The 13,560-nt window shown below is 40.1% G+C and overlaps 1 protein-coding gene across 4 annotated transcripts in view; it reads right to left on the minus strand.

The window, feature by feature from the left end:
- Positions 1–13,560, minus strand: part of SLC16A12 (solute carrier family 16 member 12) — a 72,516-nt gene that overhangs the window by 4,846 nt on the left and 54,110 nt on the right. For all 4 annotated transcript variants that reach the window (XM_036928808.2, XM_057506068.1, XM_057506067.1 and 1 more), the window contains 4 exons: positions 7,360–7,463; positions 4,698–4,841; positions 2,535–3,114; positions 408–667 (listed from right to left, as the gene is read on the minus strand). In XM_036928808.2, coding sequence (XP_036784703.2) covers positions 408–667; positions 2,535–3,114; positions 4,698–4,841; positions 7,360–7,463 — 1,088 coding nt within the window. The remainder of the gene's footprint in view (positions 1–407; positions 668–2,534; positions 3,115–4,697; positions 4,842–7,359; positions 7,464–13,560) is intronic.

Here is a 13,560-nt window from a genome sequence, read left to right on the forward strand (position 1 = left end):
TGGCATTCCAGACACTCCACTATGACACCCACACCTACCACTTCAGCCACTCTGCCCACTGTCTTAATGGAATCCTGTGCTCCCACCAGACTTCCTCTGAATGTGCCCAACTTATTTTTAAGTCTGAACAGTTGCTCCATTCCATTGCTTCCATCATTAGTGTGGAATGGAATTAAGATCCTAATTTGGGACTTCTTCTTTCCCAATAGGCTAAGGTACCCACTTATTTGAAGAAGATTCAAAAACAATAATCTGGTGAGAACATTATGTTTTGGTAGCTCTTGCATCCCTTTCTCCTTCACTCTTTCCAACTTACTTCCAATCCTCATTGTCTGTGTGTGAGTTCACTGTTTTTGCACCAATACGATAAAGAGAAGAGGTGGTTGGGGTTCTCTCTGCAAACTTACCTGCAATGGGTGGGCTCACCAAATATGGCACTGCATGGAGGAAGTACACCACACCGAGCGCTGACGACAAAGAAGTGGTCCCCACTATTTCAGCAGTCACTACCGGGATCAAAGTCACGTAGGCACCATCGAAGTAGCCAAAGGTACAGGAGAAAGGCACGAGCAGGGGAAGACTTTGAAGTATGGGGAGGCAGAGATAGCAGAGCCCATCTAGTCCCACAGCAAAGAGGTAGCAAACATACTGGTAATTCTTCAGACACCTATGGATTTGAAGACCAAGAATGAGTGCAGTATGCAGAGTCTCAAAGAGCTTTAGAACCATGGCCATACAGCCATAAACATGGCAGCTATTTAGGGCAGGCTTCCCCACTGTGTGTTATTTCTGTTGTCTGACTATCTCTCTTTCGGTATATGTAAATGCAATAATTTATCCTCCCAGGAAGCATCGTGTGGTAGAAAACAATATGTGCTCTAAAATTTAGAAAGTCAGACATTTGAATCAAGTTCTATCACCTACCAACTGTCTAACTTTAGGTTACCTATCTCGTAGGGTTACTTTAAGGATAGTTAAAAATGACATGTAGGAAACTAATATTTTCTAGCAGCCTACCATATTAGATGCTTTCAGATATGTCATCATAGATGCTCAGTAACACAAGTGGTAATCCACAGGGGAAGCTGGAATATGAAGACATTAAAATAATAATTTGCTAGAGATTACAGACAGCTTGTACTAGGACTGTCTCATTTCAAGGCCTCCCCAATGGAACTTCTATTACATTTTCCCCCTGTAGATCTAGACCAATCTATGATATAATTATTTCAAATATTCTGTATAATATCATCATTAGCAGTTTATGCTTTGCAAACATTTCCCACTCACAGGCTCATCTGAGCATCAAAAATGCTAAGCGGTCAACAGGCAAATAGTGCCCTGGCCTATTTTACAGATGAAGACCCTTGAGGAGCTGAAGGTTCGGTGATTTCCCTAGGCCACAGGGATAATAAGGGGCAGAGCCAGCATAAGAACTTAGGTCTTGTATATCTCATACTAGAGATCTTTCTATCAGACCTATAGTGGGCTGTTTCTTGTTGAGTTATTTGATAGTAAAAATAAGATACCTCTTGTCTCTCCCCACCCCTGCAACTTCCTTAACTATTAAAAATATGGAATTAATCTTTAATACTGTATGCATAATGCTGCAGAATGGCAGTTGGACCTTGATTAATTACCAAAGATATAATGTGAAGCAACATGATGATAGATCTCCCAGGTCATAGCTCAAGTGTTAACAGTCCATCACTTAAGAAAATATGAGTAGTTTGCTCTCTCCAATCTAAACAGATAAGCATTAACTGAAAAAACTACTCAGTAGATTTCTTTTAGCTTTGACTTCTAAGTCTAAAAATCTTATAAAAAGTATTTGCTCTTTGCACTGTCAAACATAACTATGGGGCTACAGATAATGTGTTCTTACTGCACCTGATCCTCCTGTCCAGATTGGATTCTGCTTCTCTCTCCGTTGTCAGCCAGTCTCTGGGGTGACTGAGAAGAAACCAGCCAGCCAGAAGTTGTTTTACCTGAGGACTGACTTGCCTTGGGTTGGAATTTGATCTGTCCGCAAAGCTTGTAGTTACTCTAGGCTCGGGCAGTTTAGACAAACCCACTATCTTAAACCATCTAGAACAGGGGTGTGCAAATTATAGACAAATCCAGCCAATCACCTATTTTTGTACTATCTGTGAATTAAGAATGGTTAGAAAAAAACAACAAAAGAACAATAACATTTTGTGACATGTAAAATTTCAGGGCCCCAAATAAAGTCTTACTAGAACACAGCCACTCTCATTTGTATACATATTGTCTGCAGCTGTTTTGTGTTGCAACAGCAGAACTGGGTAGTTGCAATCATGTGACCCACAGAGTGAAAAATGTTTACATCTATCCCTTTACGGAAAAAGTGTGCCAATCTCTGACTAGAAGAACCAGCAAGGTAATTGCTTTCAGATACTGAAATTTTGTTGACATTATTCAGACGTAGGTAATTTACAGGGTTAAGAGGTTGAGAAGAAACTTAAAGCTTAAATCCCCCGGTAGGGAACCAATTGTGGTTTCACTGATTTTACCTTCTGTCGGTTAGCCATCCAAATGTGATATTTCCAATAATGTCGATCACCCCAAGTACGGACATAAGAAAAGCAGCCTGCTGGTGACTCACTCCGACGCTCAAAGCATAAGGCACCAAGTACACAAAGAGAGGGCTGCAGCCATAAGCCATAAACAGAACAGAGATGGCTAACACAACAAAGTCTGACATCAGTAAAAAACTGTATTCTTGCTGCAAAGAGCAACAAAGACAGGTCTGCACCCACTCTTTAGTCAAAGTTGAGCAGGGAGATGCCCGCTTAAAGTCTCGTTTCTGAGTTCTACTGACGTGGTTCTGTTCTGGAGTTGTATGGTCCTCTTTAAGAGTAATTGGCCGCATCAAGGCACCGCAAACACAGAGATTCAAAACGAAGCCCCCAAGAATGAGTAACGCTCCCTGCCAGGAAAACTGTTCAATAAGGAGCTGAACCACAGGAGCCAGGATGAAGGTGCCAATGCCACTTCCCGACATGGCGATCCCGTAAGCAAGGGCTTTCCGTCTGCTGAAATACTTGCCGACCATGGCGATAGCTGGAGAGTAACACAGCGCGAATCCAAGACCTGGGCACAGAGAGCTCTGTGAATGCTGGGACACCATGCACGGCCAATGAAAGATAGCAGCTCAGAATACAATTAATTTGGATTAAAGGCAATCCGACCTTCTGTTAATCCCTTCAAAACTGTTTTCTACACCAAGGTGAAAATGAGTCTCCCCTTTCCAGCCATCCACAATTTGAGAAGTACAGCATATATGACTTTTTCCTTGGGAGGAAAAACCTTAAGGAGATATAACTTCTTAAAATGAAATGAAGACCTTGAAACCTATTACACAGATTAAATTGAAATAGATATTGCTAACCTAAGAATTCATTCTCTCCACCAACACCTCTTTTTATCTTAATTTATCCAGAGAATTACCTCAACTTTTTACCACCTGTGAAGACACAACTCTGATCATCTGGACTAGTCTGGAATTTGGGTTTAAATAGTGTATATGACCCCATGAAAGTTCCAGAGTTATTTCACAAAATTGGAAAACGCTGTGCCAACTTTATATATGCACATAGCATGTACACAGAGTAACCTGAAAATATCCCTTAAAGTCAGCAGAAAGCTTCTTAAAGATTTTTCAGCTGCTACTCCTTTTAAGTCAAGAAAATCTAAAGGACTTTAAGCCTGGGATTCATGGCATCTAAATGTCAAGGAAGGGAAAGGAGAACTACCTTCAGCTCCTGTTCCCACCTACAGTGCAGGGTGACCATTGATCCCAATTTTCCTAAACTGAGGGTTTTTCCAGATGTGAGACTTACAGTGCTAAGACCAGGATGGTCCTTGGAAACAAGGATGACTGGATACCCTGGCAGTCAGGCCCTTTGGGTTACATGGGACAGACACTGTTGTAGCTGAGAGAGCTAGGTTTACAGCCTCACTAGGGGTTTATCTCCTTCACTGACCTGGGCATGCCATCCCAACAGCACAGTGCCCAGGCATGAGTTAGAGCTACTCTCCCCACCCCTCTGAGCAATGGGGCAAACTGCTCCTCCCGTCCCACCAACCAACCCCACCTTGATCTCTGCAGCCCCTGACATGTGACTTTTGGAATGCAGATATGCTGCTTCTCTCTCTACAGGATTCATTATGATTCTCCAAAGTATACTCCTACACATTGGGAGAGAATGTTTAATGTAAGAATATGCATAGCAAGAAGCTTTCTTTCTGTATGTCCCTGGTTATTGGATGATGATATTTACTATGAAGCAGGGGCAACTCAGGCTGATCACAGATAGTATTTTAATGTCTTGCCAAAGTTGTTGGAAGAATGATTATTGCTCAAAAATGTATGCTCCCTGGGTCAATACCTTGTTGCTTCTGAGTACAGAATCGCAGCCATACACTGCAGCCAAAGAGAAAGCTATTATTATTCTTATCACATGGCTGAATTCAAGTGGCTATACATTTTCATTACAATAGTATGACCAGTTGCATTCCCAGCTCTTTTAACTGCTAAGTAGGTAGAGATAAACTAGGTCATTTAACTTATGCATCTAACAAAATGATATTTTATGAATCACTGCTCTGTTGATGCACTTGACAATGACTGGATTGGGGGGAAGCGTGAGACAAGTGGTACAAAGTGCCCTTACCTGTAAGAACTCCCACAGTGAGGTAGAGATGCTTCAGACTGGTGGCAAATGAGCCCAGGATGAGACCAGTAGATGCAAGCAAGCCACCCAGCATGATTCCCACTTGACAGGATAAATGGTTACTGACAACACTCCCAAGCGGAGCTTCAAAAACAATAATAAATAGGTTCAACAGAAAGGCCTTGAGGGCACTGTGAAAAGGCTGTGGTGTTGCATTGGCAAAGCAGAGAATAATTAACCTTTATAGCCCTGACCCACCCCAATCATTCTACAGATTTGAAAACTGAGGAGAAAGGAAATGAGTTGTCCATGGCCATACAGAGACGAACTAGTAAAATGAATTAGGATCAAGTCTCCTGACTTGCATTTCAGGGCATAGCCCACTTCTCCATCTGTCACAGGCATAATCCCAGGACTCCAGCGTCTTTTTTTAAATGGTGAAACAGCTTGCACAGAGATGTGCCCTGTATGTTTCATGTAGTACTTACTGATCATACACTATTAGCCATAATTATGAGAGTTAATTGGTGGAGAAAGAAAGTGGGCAACACTATGTGGCCAGCAGTGTTGTATATACAAGACAAGACCAGGGAGAGAGATCATAGACAAATTCCACACTCAGGCACTGTTTTTAGGCTTTAGGAAACCTTATGGATGAGAAATCAAAACTCAGAAAATCTAGGAAATTGCTTTACATCCGTGGTGATGGTTTGGTTGGTGTAACTCTGTTTTGTGATTTAATAATGTGTCAGCAATGTGCCATCTTCCTGGCTTATAGAATCTTAATTAAAGTTGGAAGAGACCAAGGATAAATTGAAGTTCAGGGGACTATGACATGCCCAATATTACCAAAAAGCACACAGCTCAGGGCACCTGACCGTGGGGGAAGTGTTGTTTCACCCTGTTGCTCTGACTCCCTGGGTCTCCCAGGCTGATGGCAGGGGTGATGGGTGGGGAAAGCATATGAATTTCTTTCTAGGAACAATTCATGGTGATACCAGTGCTTCTAGAAACAAGGTCAGAAGAGCCAGTTTTGCTGGTTATGTGTGGAGTATAATTTTTGTATTGATCAGGTTGAAAGTGATGTCTGATTTAAATGTACATGATAAAATCAGTCATCAGCCTGATGTCTCCAGTCTAGTTAAAACAGTGGTTGGCTGATTCTCCAGGCTGCTGCCACCATGGTTATTGAAAGTGACAAAACCTACACCAAACTCAGTTAAAAATGTTCACATCTCTGTTCATCGTAGGGCACAGATGTCCCCAGTGGGTGTCATAGATGTGATTCTGTCCATACTCTGAACTCAACTCATGTTGATAGGTGAGCAAGTGGGTACAACAGGCCTCATGTCCTTGTATGGAATTTAAATATGTTGCATCTGATATGATCCTGCTTTATCACATGGTCACTATGACCATATTGGTCACCGAAGGCCATTTATTCCTCTCTTGGGAATTATAAATATTCCCCAAAAGATAACAAGTGAGGGAAATGAGTCACTTGTGTCCTCTGAAAAGGCAAGCCTGGCTGTCTCGGCATGTGCATACAAAGGCTGTGACTAATGATGTGACCCTGAAAACCAAGTGACTATCTTATTGGTTAAAAAAAAAAAAAAGACAGGCTAGAAAACCCAAAGATACCATTTTTTTGATCCTTTAAGACCTTCCAGTGTTACCAGTAGAAACTCAACTTAGCTTCTCATGAAACCTGCTTTCAGTTCTAGAATTGCTCCCCAATTCCTTCCAACCAAGGAAATACATTTCAGCACAATTTAACTGATTCCTGAGTATGTACTTCTTTTTTTTCTAAAATAAGTATGAATCAGTACCTAGAATAGCATCAGCTGATGCTATTTATGAGTTACTAAATAATATAGTAAATATTTCCCTTTTACCACAAAGACACAGCCTGAAAAATTAGTAGTTTTCTAAAATATTCAGTATTCATCTAAATAAGAGGACTAAATGGGGCTAGCCTGCAAATAGATCATTTCAATTTGACCCAATCTCAGAAACTCTGTAAAACATTAATTTTAGAACTTTGGTTTGAAATTTATGAAAAGAAAAATCTAAAGGTTAGTTTTCCTCTACTACACAGATGGAATAAGAGAGTCCATGGATTCTGAGAACACTCGATACACCTATATAGCACCATTGGGGTTTCTTGAATGAAATTACAGCCAAGGTGAATGTGTTTGTCTCATGATTACACTGTTCTGTCCTTCCCCAAGGCCTCTCTAAGAATGAAGATGTATGCATGAAAAAGGATGAATTCCATGACTGGACCATGAGGCAACCAGAGCACTTAGAGGGGAGAAGCCAAGTGTATGCTGCACGGTTAACTGCTTCCAAAATCAGGACAAGTCTGGTGACGCCCAGCACCCTATCTCTATATGGAAGAAACAAATAGCATATGTCCTTTTGAGAGTATTAACTATCTGTTCCATCTGGCATCAGCCAAGACTTTTAATTCCAAGAGCATGTTGTCTGGTTGGCTTTAGCTAAAGGTAGGTTCAATCTTCTCTCTTTATATAGTCTCAGGCAATTTTTAGCAGAGCCCTTCTACTTAGAAAAAAAGTGGTGATCAAAGTCAGTGGAAGGCATTATCACATACAGTTCAGGAGTAGCCAGAGCTTGTCCACCCTTGATAAGTGATACTCACCACAAAGCATGGTCACACAGTCTACGATGGAATGGATCCATGCTGTTTGTGCATAATCCTGAGTAAAGGATGTCTGGAACTCCACAAAAAAAATGGAAATACATCTGAAAAATACAATGCAAGAATTTTACACAAAAAAATGAACCAACATAGATCTGAACCACAGATTCAAGTTTTGGTTCAATAGCTGTTCCAGTCTCCATAGGTTTTAACTGGTTTTCAGTGGTATGTTGCTAGACCCTAAGTGGGAAATCAGAAGCTGACTATGGGGACATTCTAAACAATAAGAGCAAATGTTTATCCACTAGAGGGGCTGCTGAAGCCAAGAGGATGTGAAGATCACTGCTGTAGAAAAGGTCTTATAGAATATTAGCAGGTCAAAAACATGGATTTTTGTTCATTTTACTATTTCACTAACAGCTGTAACTTCTAAGAGGTTGTTATACATAACCTAGCGATTTCACTTCCACATTTAACCAAAGGTAATGATCAGATGATAATAAAAATAATAATAATAATAGATACATATAAAATAATATATTCTTGAGAGCTACTTAACAATAGCCAAGTATTGTAACCAACATATTTGTCCATCAATAAGACACTGGCTAAATAAATTTTGGCATATCAATAAAACGAAATCGTTTTAGACATTAAAAATGACAATTTGATTTGTATTGACTTGAGAATAAATTCACATTATAATGTCAAGTAAAAAAGTAAATTACAAAGTAATTCATGTAGTAAGGCTTATTTTATAGTTCATGTAAATAAAAAAAGCCCAAAAGCATATAAACCAAAAGTACCCAGTTATTACAGGTGAATGATAAGATTATATATGTTTATATGTCTTTATTTTGCATTCTGAATTACTTTACAATGAACATTATTGCTTATATAATCATAAATATATATGTGCATGTCTGCTTGTGTATTTGTGTACCTATATGTTATATGTATATTTATATTTATATATATATATAAATACATGGAGGGAGAGAAGGAGAGAAAGTAAGAGAGAGGCATACAGAGACAGAGCAATTTTTATGTTGAAAAATAGTTAATTACGTAGGAAAAAAGACATGTGATCCAGAAGCAATAGCTTGATTCACTGTACAACCTGCAGTAAACCTCATCCAGATTAGCAAGGTTGTTATATCAGGGTAAGAAGCTTTTAGAGCACATTGATAATAGTAATTATAATAATAACAACAACTATGCAAATAGTATCAGGCCTTGTGGTTTGGAGATAAGATAGGAGGTTATCCGTCTCCTTGGCTTGGGGCTACCTTCCAAGTCATTACACTTCAGCAGGCCATAGTGCCCAGTTAGTTCACTCTCCCTCTCTTCTCCAGGTGCTGTGTGGGTGTGAAGGAGAAAAAGAATGAAGAGAATCAGGTATAATCAGGACAGCTATATTAGGCAGGTCTGGCTTTATGGGTGTGCAACTTCTATATACACACACAGAACCTGGCCCTTGGGAGCATAAAACTTGGTTTAAAAGCTGTCACCAAGTTGAAATTCTTAATATTCCTAATCTTAAAATTAAATTTCTTAAAATCCCTAATAGTCTTATTTTTTTTAAATTTGCGTTTTGTAAGTGAAGTCCAATGGGACAATGGCGTATGCATGTGAACCAAGAAGATACACGCACGATGTGAGTCTTTGACTCTTTGCCTTTCTGTTCCTTTGTAGCACCGCGATGTACCACAAGCACAGAATTCTGGTAGAGGCATGATGGGTGGGAGTTCAGTAAGACTTGGCCTGAGTAAAGGAATGTGTATGACATCTACAAATGGGAAAGCAAGGGAGGAGGGGGGATGAAGGATCTCACTCCTGCGCGAGGCCCTCCTTTCCTTTCAACCCAAACGGGCTTCCAGTGCAGAAGGAAGGCAATGGCGATCTAAGGAACACACAGGACCAAGTATTCCTATCATATCTTTTCTCATTCATGGTACTTCTCTGTATTAGCTGATCACTTATTAAAAAATGGTGACATAGAGGGAAAGGGAAATACAGAGCTACTGTAGTTCCTTCCGTCACTCATCAATAAGCAGAAGATAATGTTGATAGAATGTGCATGTATCAAGAAGTGAAATAAAAAGTCTGTAGCTTCAGTGAGTCCACATTCAAGTTAAATACTCACATCTGAATTTAAAACTGGCATTAGGGGACATAAAGATAAATGGTAAATTCGTGCTAGTAATTGAACATTTCTATTTTTCTTTTCTAAGAACAACCTTAATTAGTAAATTAAAAACACCATGAAAAATCGAGATACTGAAGAAAGGAAAAAACTTTCTATTTACTATTTTACCAGCATTTTTTGCTTGCCTTGTGAACACGGGGCCTGCATTTTCCTTTTGCTCTCAGCCCCACAAGTACATTGCCAGATCTGCCAAGAGGAAAGAGAAAGGGGATGGTACAGGGCACCAAATTCTAAGTCCCCGCAGCTGCTGGGACAGAGTTTGACACATAGAGCATAGAGTAGGGATCAACATCTGTGGAAGGAAGGGGACAGAAGCAGGATCAGGCAGGGGGAGAGGTGGAAGTGGGATGCAGGCCTGACAAATTCTCAGTGAATCCCAAATGAATGGTCGGGCCTTTATGCACCACCTCAGTCACTGGATGTGGGCACCCCTGGGAGGCTGTGTGCAGGTGAGGCGGACCCTGAGGACACTGCTTGTCTCTTGTGACTTTTCTTGTTACCTTGTTTTATTTTCTGCTTGATGGTTTTCTTAACTGACCTGACTAAGCCTATCAGTCAAACTTCAGTTATATAGAATTCAAAACTAAAACCTGAGAGTCTTATCAAAACATGTGAGTAGGCCTGCCAGAGGTAAACTTTAATAACCACATACGTGTTTCTGCATGACTGGGCCTGCTGTGAAATATGGGAAGAATAATGTACTGTTTATTTGTTCTCAAATGGGAAAAGTACCATGGAACTTTCCAAAGTGATGTTTCTTGGTTTTTGTCTTCTGAAACAGGCATGACCTTGAAGAAAACATAGTGGTATTGGGTGCACATGGGCTTCTCACTCCAGAAATTATCTTTGTTATCCTGTGGAGTATCTATGTATCTGGCAGATACTAGGAGAGCTGGGTTCTGATCTCTGATTTACACTCTGAGTAGCTGACAGTTTTGATAAAGCTTCCTAATCTCTCAGGATCTCAGCTTCATCTATAAAGTAAGCATTTTGGTAGACATGACTGTCCAGCATGGATTAGATCATGCTGCTGTAGCAAACAACCGAGACCCTCCCGGGTTCCGTAGGCTCTGTTCCTGAGGATGTGGTAACAAGTAACACCCGAGTGTCAGTTGTTGTGAAATGGACTTTCTCTCCAGGGGCTAACTTGCTTGCTGTCCCCGTCTTGCCCCTACTACAAAATTCTTCTCTGTCCCTGGCAGAGCTGGAAGCTGACAACATCTGGTATTTTGCAGGCTATTTTCAGTTTATGAGTTTATCCAGTAAGTCAGTGCAGGAAGTAATCCACTGGGCAGTGTAGCCTAATAGTTAAAAGCACTGCCACTTACATACTCTGTGTCTTTGGACACATTATCCAGCCTCTGTGTGTTGTTATAAGGATTAAATGACTTAATCAAGGAAAAGTGCTTGGAACAATGCCAACAAGCACAGAGTAAGTGCTCAGCTAACACTAACAATTGTCTACAGGAATCCAGCTGTTCTTAGAAGAGCCCCCCAATTTCATAAGATTCTACATATACTTCTATTGCAACTAAGTTAATTTGGACCCAGAAGCCTTAGAGAAAAATAGGTGTCATAGCTAAAACCTCACAGGGGGTTTTCTTTGAACATTTAAATCAAATGTTGCTTTTCAAGTATCAACTCCAACTCAAGTTGTCAATTTATGAATAGCATGTCAGGCAATTTTGCAATAATATAATATATTATATTATTAGCATAATATAAATAATGTGTTTGGTAATAAGTTGTGTTGAAGAAAAAATAAGTAATCAATGTACATTGTACATTAAACACAGAGGGAGTAAATAAATAAGAATGACTCTTTTAAGAGGCCAGACAACTTTAAGTTTATGTAAATGTTATGGGTAAAGCAGCAGCATCAGTTACAAGGCAAGAGCTGAAATATGATTTTAAAATGCTTTGGGTCATAACCGTAGTGTTGTTTGTAAAGCAAAAAACAGGAAACAATCATTTTAAATGTCCATCAATACAAAGTGTTAGATAACTGTTGAGTATGTTTGTCTCTTGTGACTTTTGTTTCGCACACATCCATATGGTGGAATTGTAAGCAGTTATTCTTCAGTGAAGTAGAGCCAAATGTGCTGATAGGGCATATTTCCAAGAGACATTATTAAGCAAAAAACATATATATATATATATTCAAAATAGTACATACAGTATGATCCTATTGGCATAAATGAAAAGAATATCATTTATATATGCACATAAGATTTCTTAAAAATTATTTTGGACAGACCTCAAGAAACTTGAACAAAATTAACTTCAGACAGTGAAACAGGAATTCAGGAGAAAGACTATTTTATATATCTCCGTGTTGTTTGAATTTTTGCTATCTGTATGGTTTAACTCTTAAGTATATTTGTCAAATTAAAAAGAAAAGAGTTAATTTCCAATAGGCGTTGATCCTCTGAATTGACAGATCGCCCTGGAGGCTGCTTTCCTGGGCCCCACCTCCAGTTCCCCTGGCTCAGGACAGTTAGATGCCGGCTGCCTCATCACACATTTCTCCTCCACACGTTCTGCTCACGTAACCTCCTCTTGGCCTCTCCCAGTTGCCTCAGATAACACACTTTGATACCAGACACAACCCTCTATTCTGGTTTCTGACTAAGCCCTTGGCAGTTCAGGAACAGAGGCTGCCCACTGTCTCCATAAAGTGAGCAGCAGATGAAGAGCATGCAGCTTGGATTTCTTTCACTTTCATTTCTTCCTGGCCAAATACTTCCCATTACTCAAGACCTCACTCCAGGGACAACTTCTCTAGAAAGCCTTCCCGGAACTCCTAGGTCAGAATTAACCCCTCTCTCATCAGTGTTATTTTACACTCTGTTTTTACCTAACGTATATGTAGCACATTTTAATTAGTATTTCAGTTATTTATGCCTGGGGCTATCAGGTAGTGTCCCAACATCTCTATGTGTTTTTGGAAACACCTAGCACAGAGCCTTGTCTTCAATAAATGCATGGTGTATATTACTGGAATTGATTTCCATTGAACTGAAGATGAAAACTTCAGGCTACAACCTTAAAGAAAATATGCAAGCCCTTCAGCCCTTCAAGATAGTCATGGGGTCTGTTGGAAATTCCCCTGTGACTGAGAAAAATGGAGATTCAGTATGTCCCGCTAAACAATGTAAGCCACCTAAGATGCTGATAAGCATTAAGGGTCATCAATAAATTAGTGTCCCTGATGTAAGTCTTCAATTTTCTACAGACGCTTATCCCAAGTTACTTCCAAGGTTCCAGAGGACAACACTCAGTGAAGCCATGCGTACCATCTCTCCGAGCCTTAATGTGCAGTTGACTGTACGTGAATTGGGGGTAACATCACTCATGGCTAGTCACTGACAGGACAGGGAGGGTAGAGGGCCTCGGTAAGGAGAATTTATAAACAACTGTCCCCTTGGCACCCTGACTTCTCATCACTGACATGACAGCCCTATTTATTACCTTAAGACAATGCTTCTTATAACCAAGGCAAATTTTTAAAACCTAAGTCTTGTAAATACTACATTGTTCTAGAGGACAGCTTCAGAGCGCTGCAGGGAACAAGGAATTGACCACAGATGCTTCAGAACTTCCTCTAGTCCCCTAATCTTACAGCAGAACAGAAGATAAATGAAACAGTGCTGGTGGAAGATATGTGTGTGACTGTGTACGAATATATATGTGTGTATGGAGGAGCAGGCAGAAGTGTGGTATATGTATGAGAAACTGCAGGATAGGAGGATACTTGGTTTGTGTTGGAAAGAGCAATTGTGGTTTCTCTCTCTCTCTCTCTTTGTGTGTGTGTCCAGAGTCAATGCATACATAATGGCAAATGAACAAGATGAGAAGTAAAAAAGATGAGAATTCCAGTCCAGTTCTGTTTGACTAGATCAAAAATGAAGGCAAGTCACTTACCCTTTCTGAGCATCAGTGTCATGATCTGTTACATGGGACTAAATGAACCTATTCTGCCTACACTTCAC

Source organism: Manis pentadactyla, chromosome 8 (genome assembly GCF_030020395.1).
Source record: "Manis pentadactyla isolate mManPen7 chromosome 8, mManPen7.hap1, whole genome shotgun sequence".
NCBI lineage: Eukaryota > Metazoa > Chordata > Mammalia > Pholidota > Manidae > Manis > Manis pentadactyla.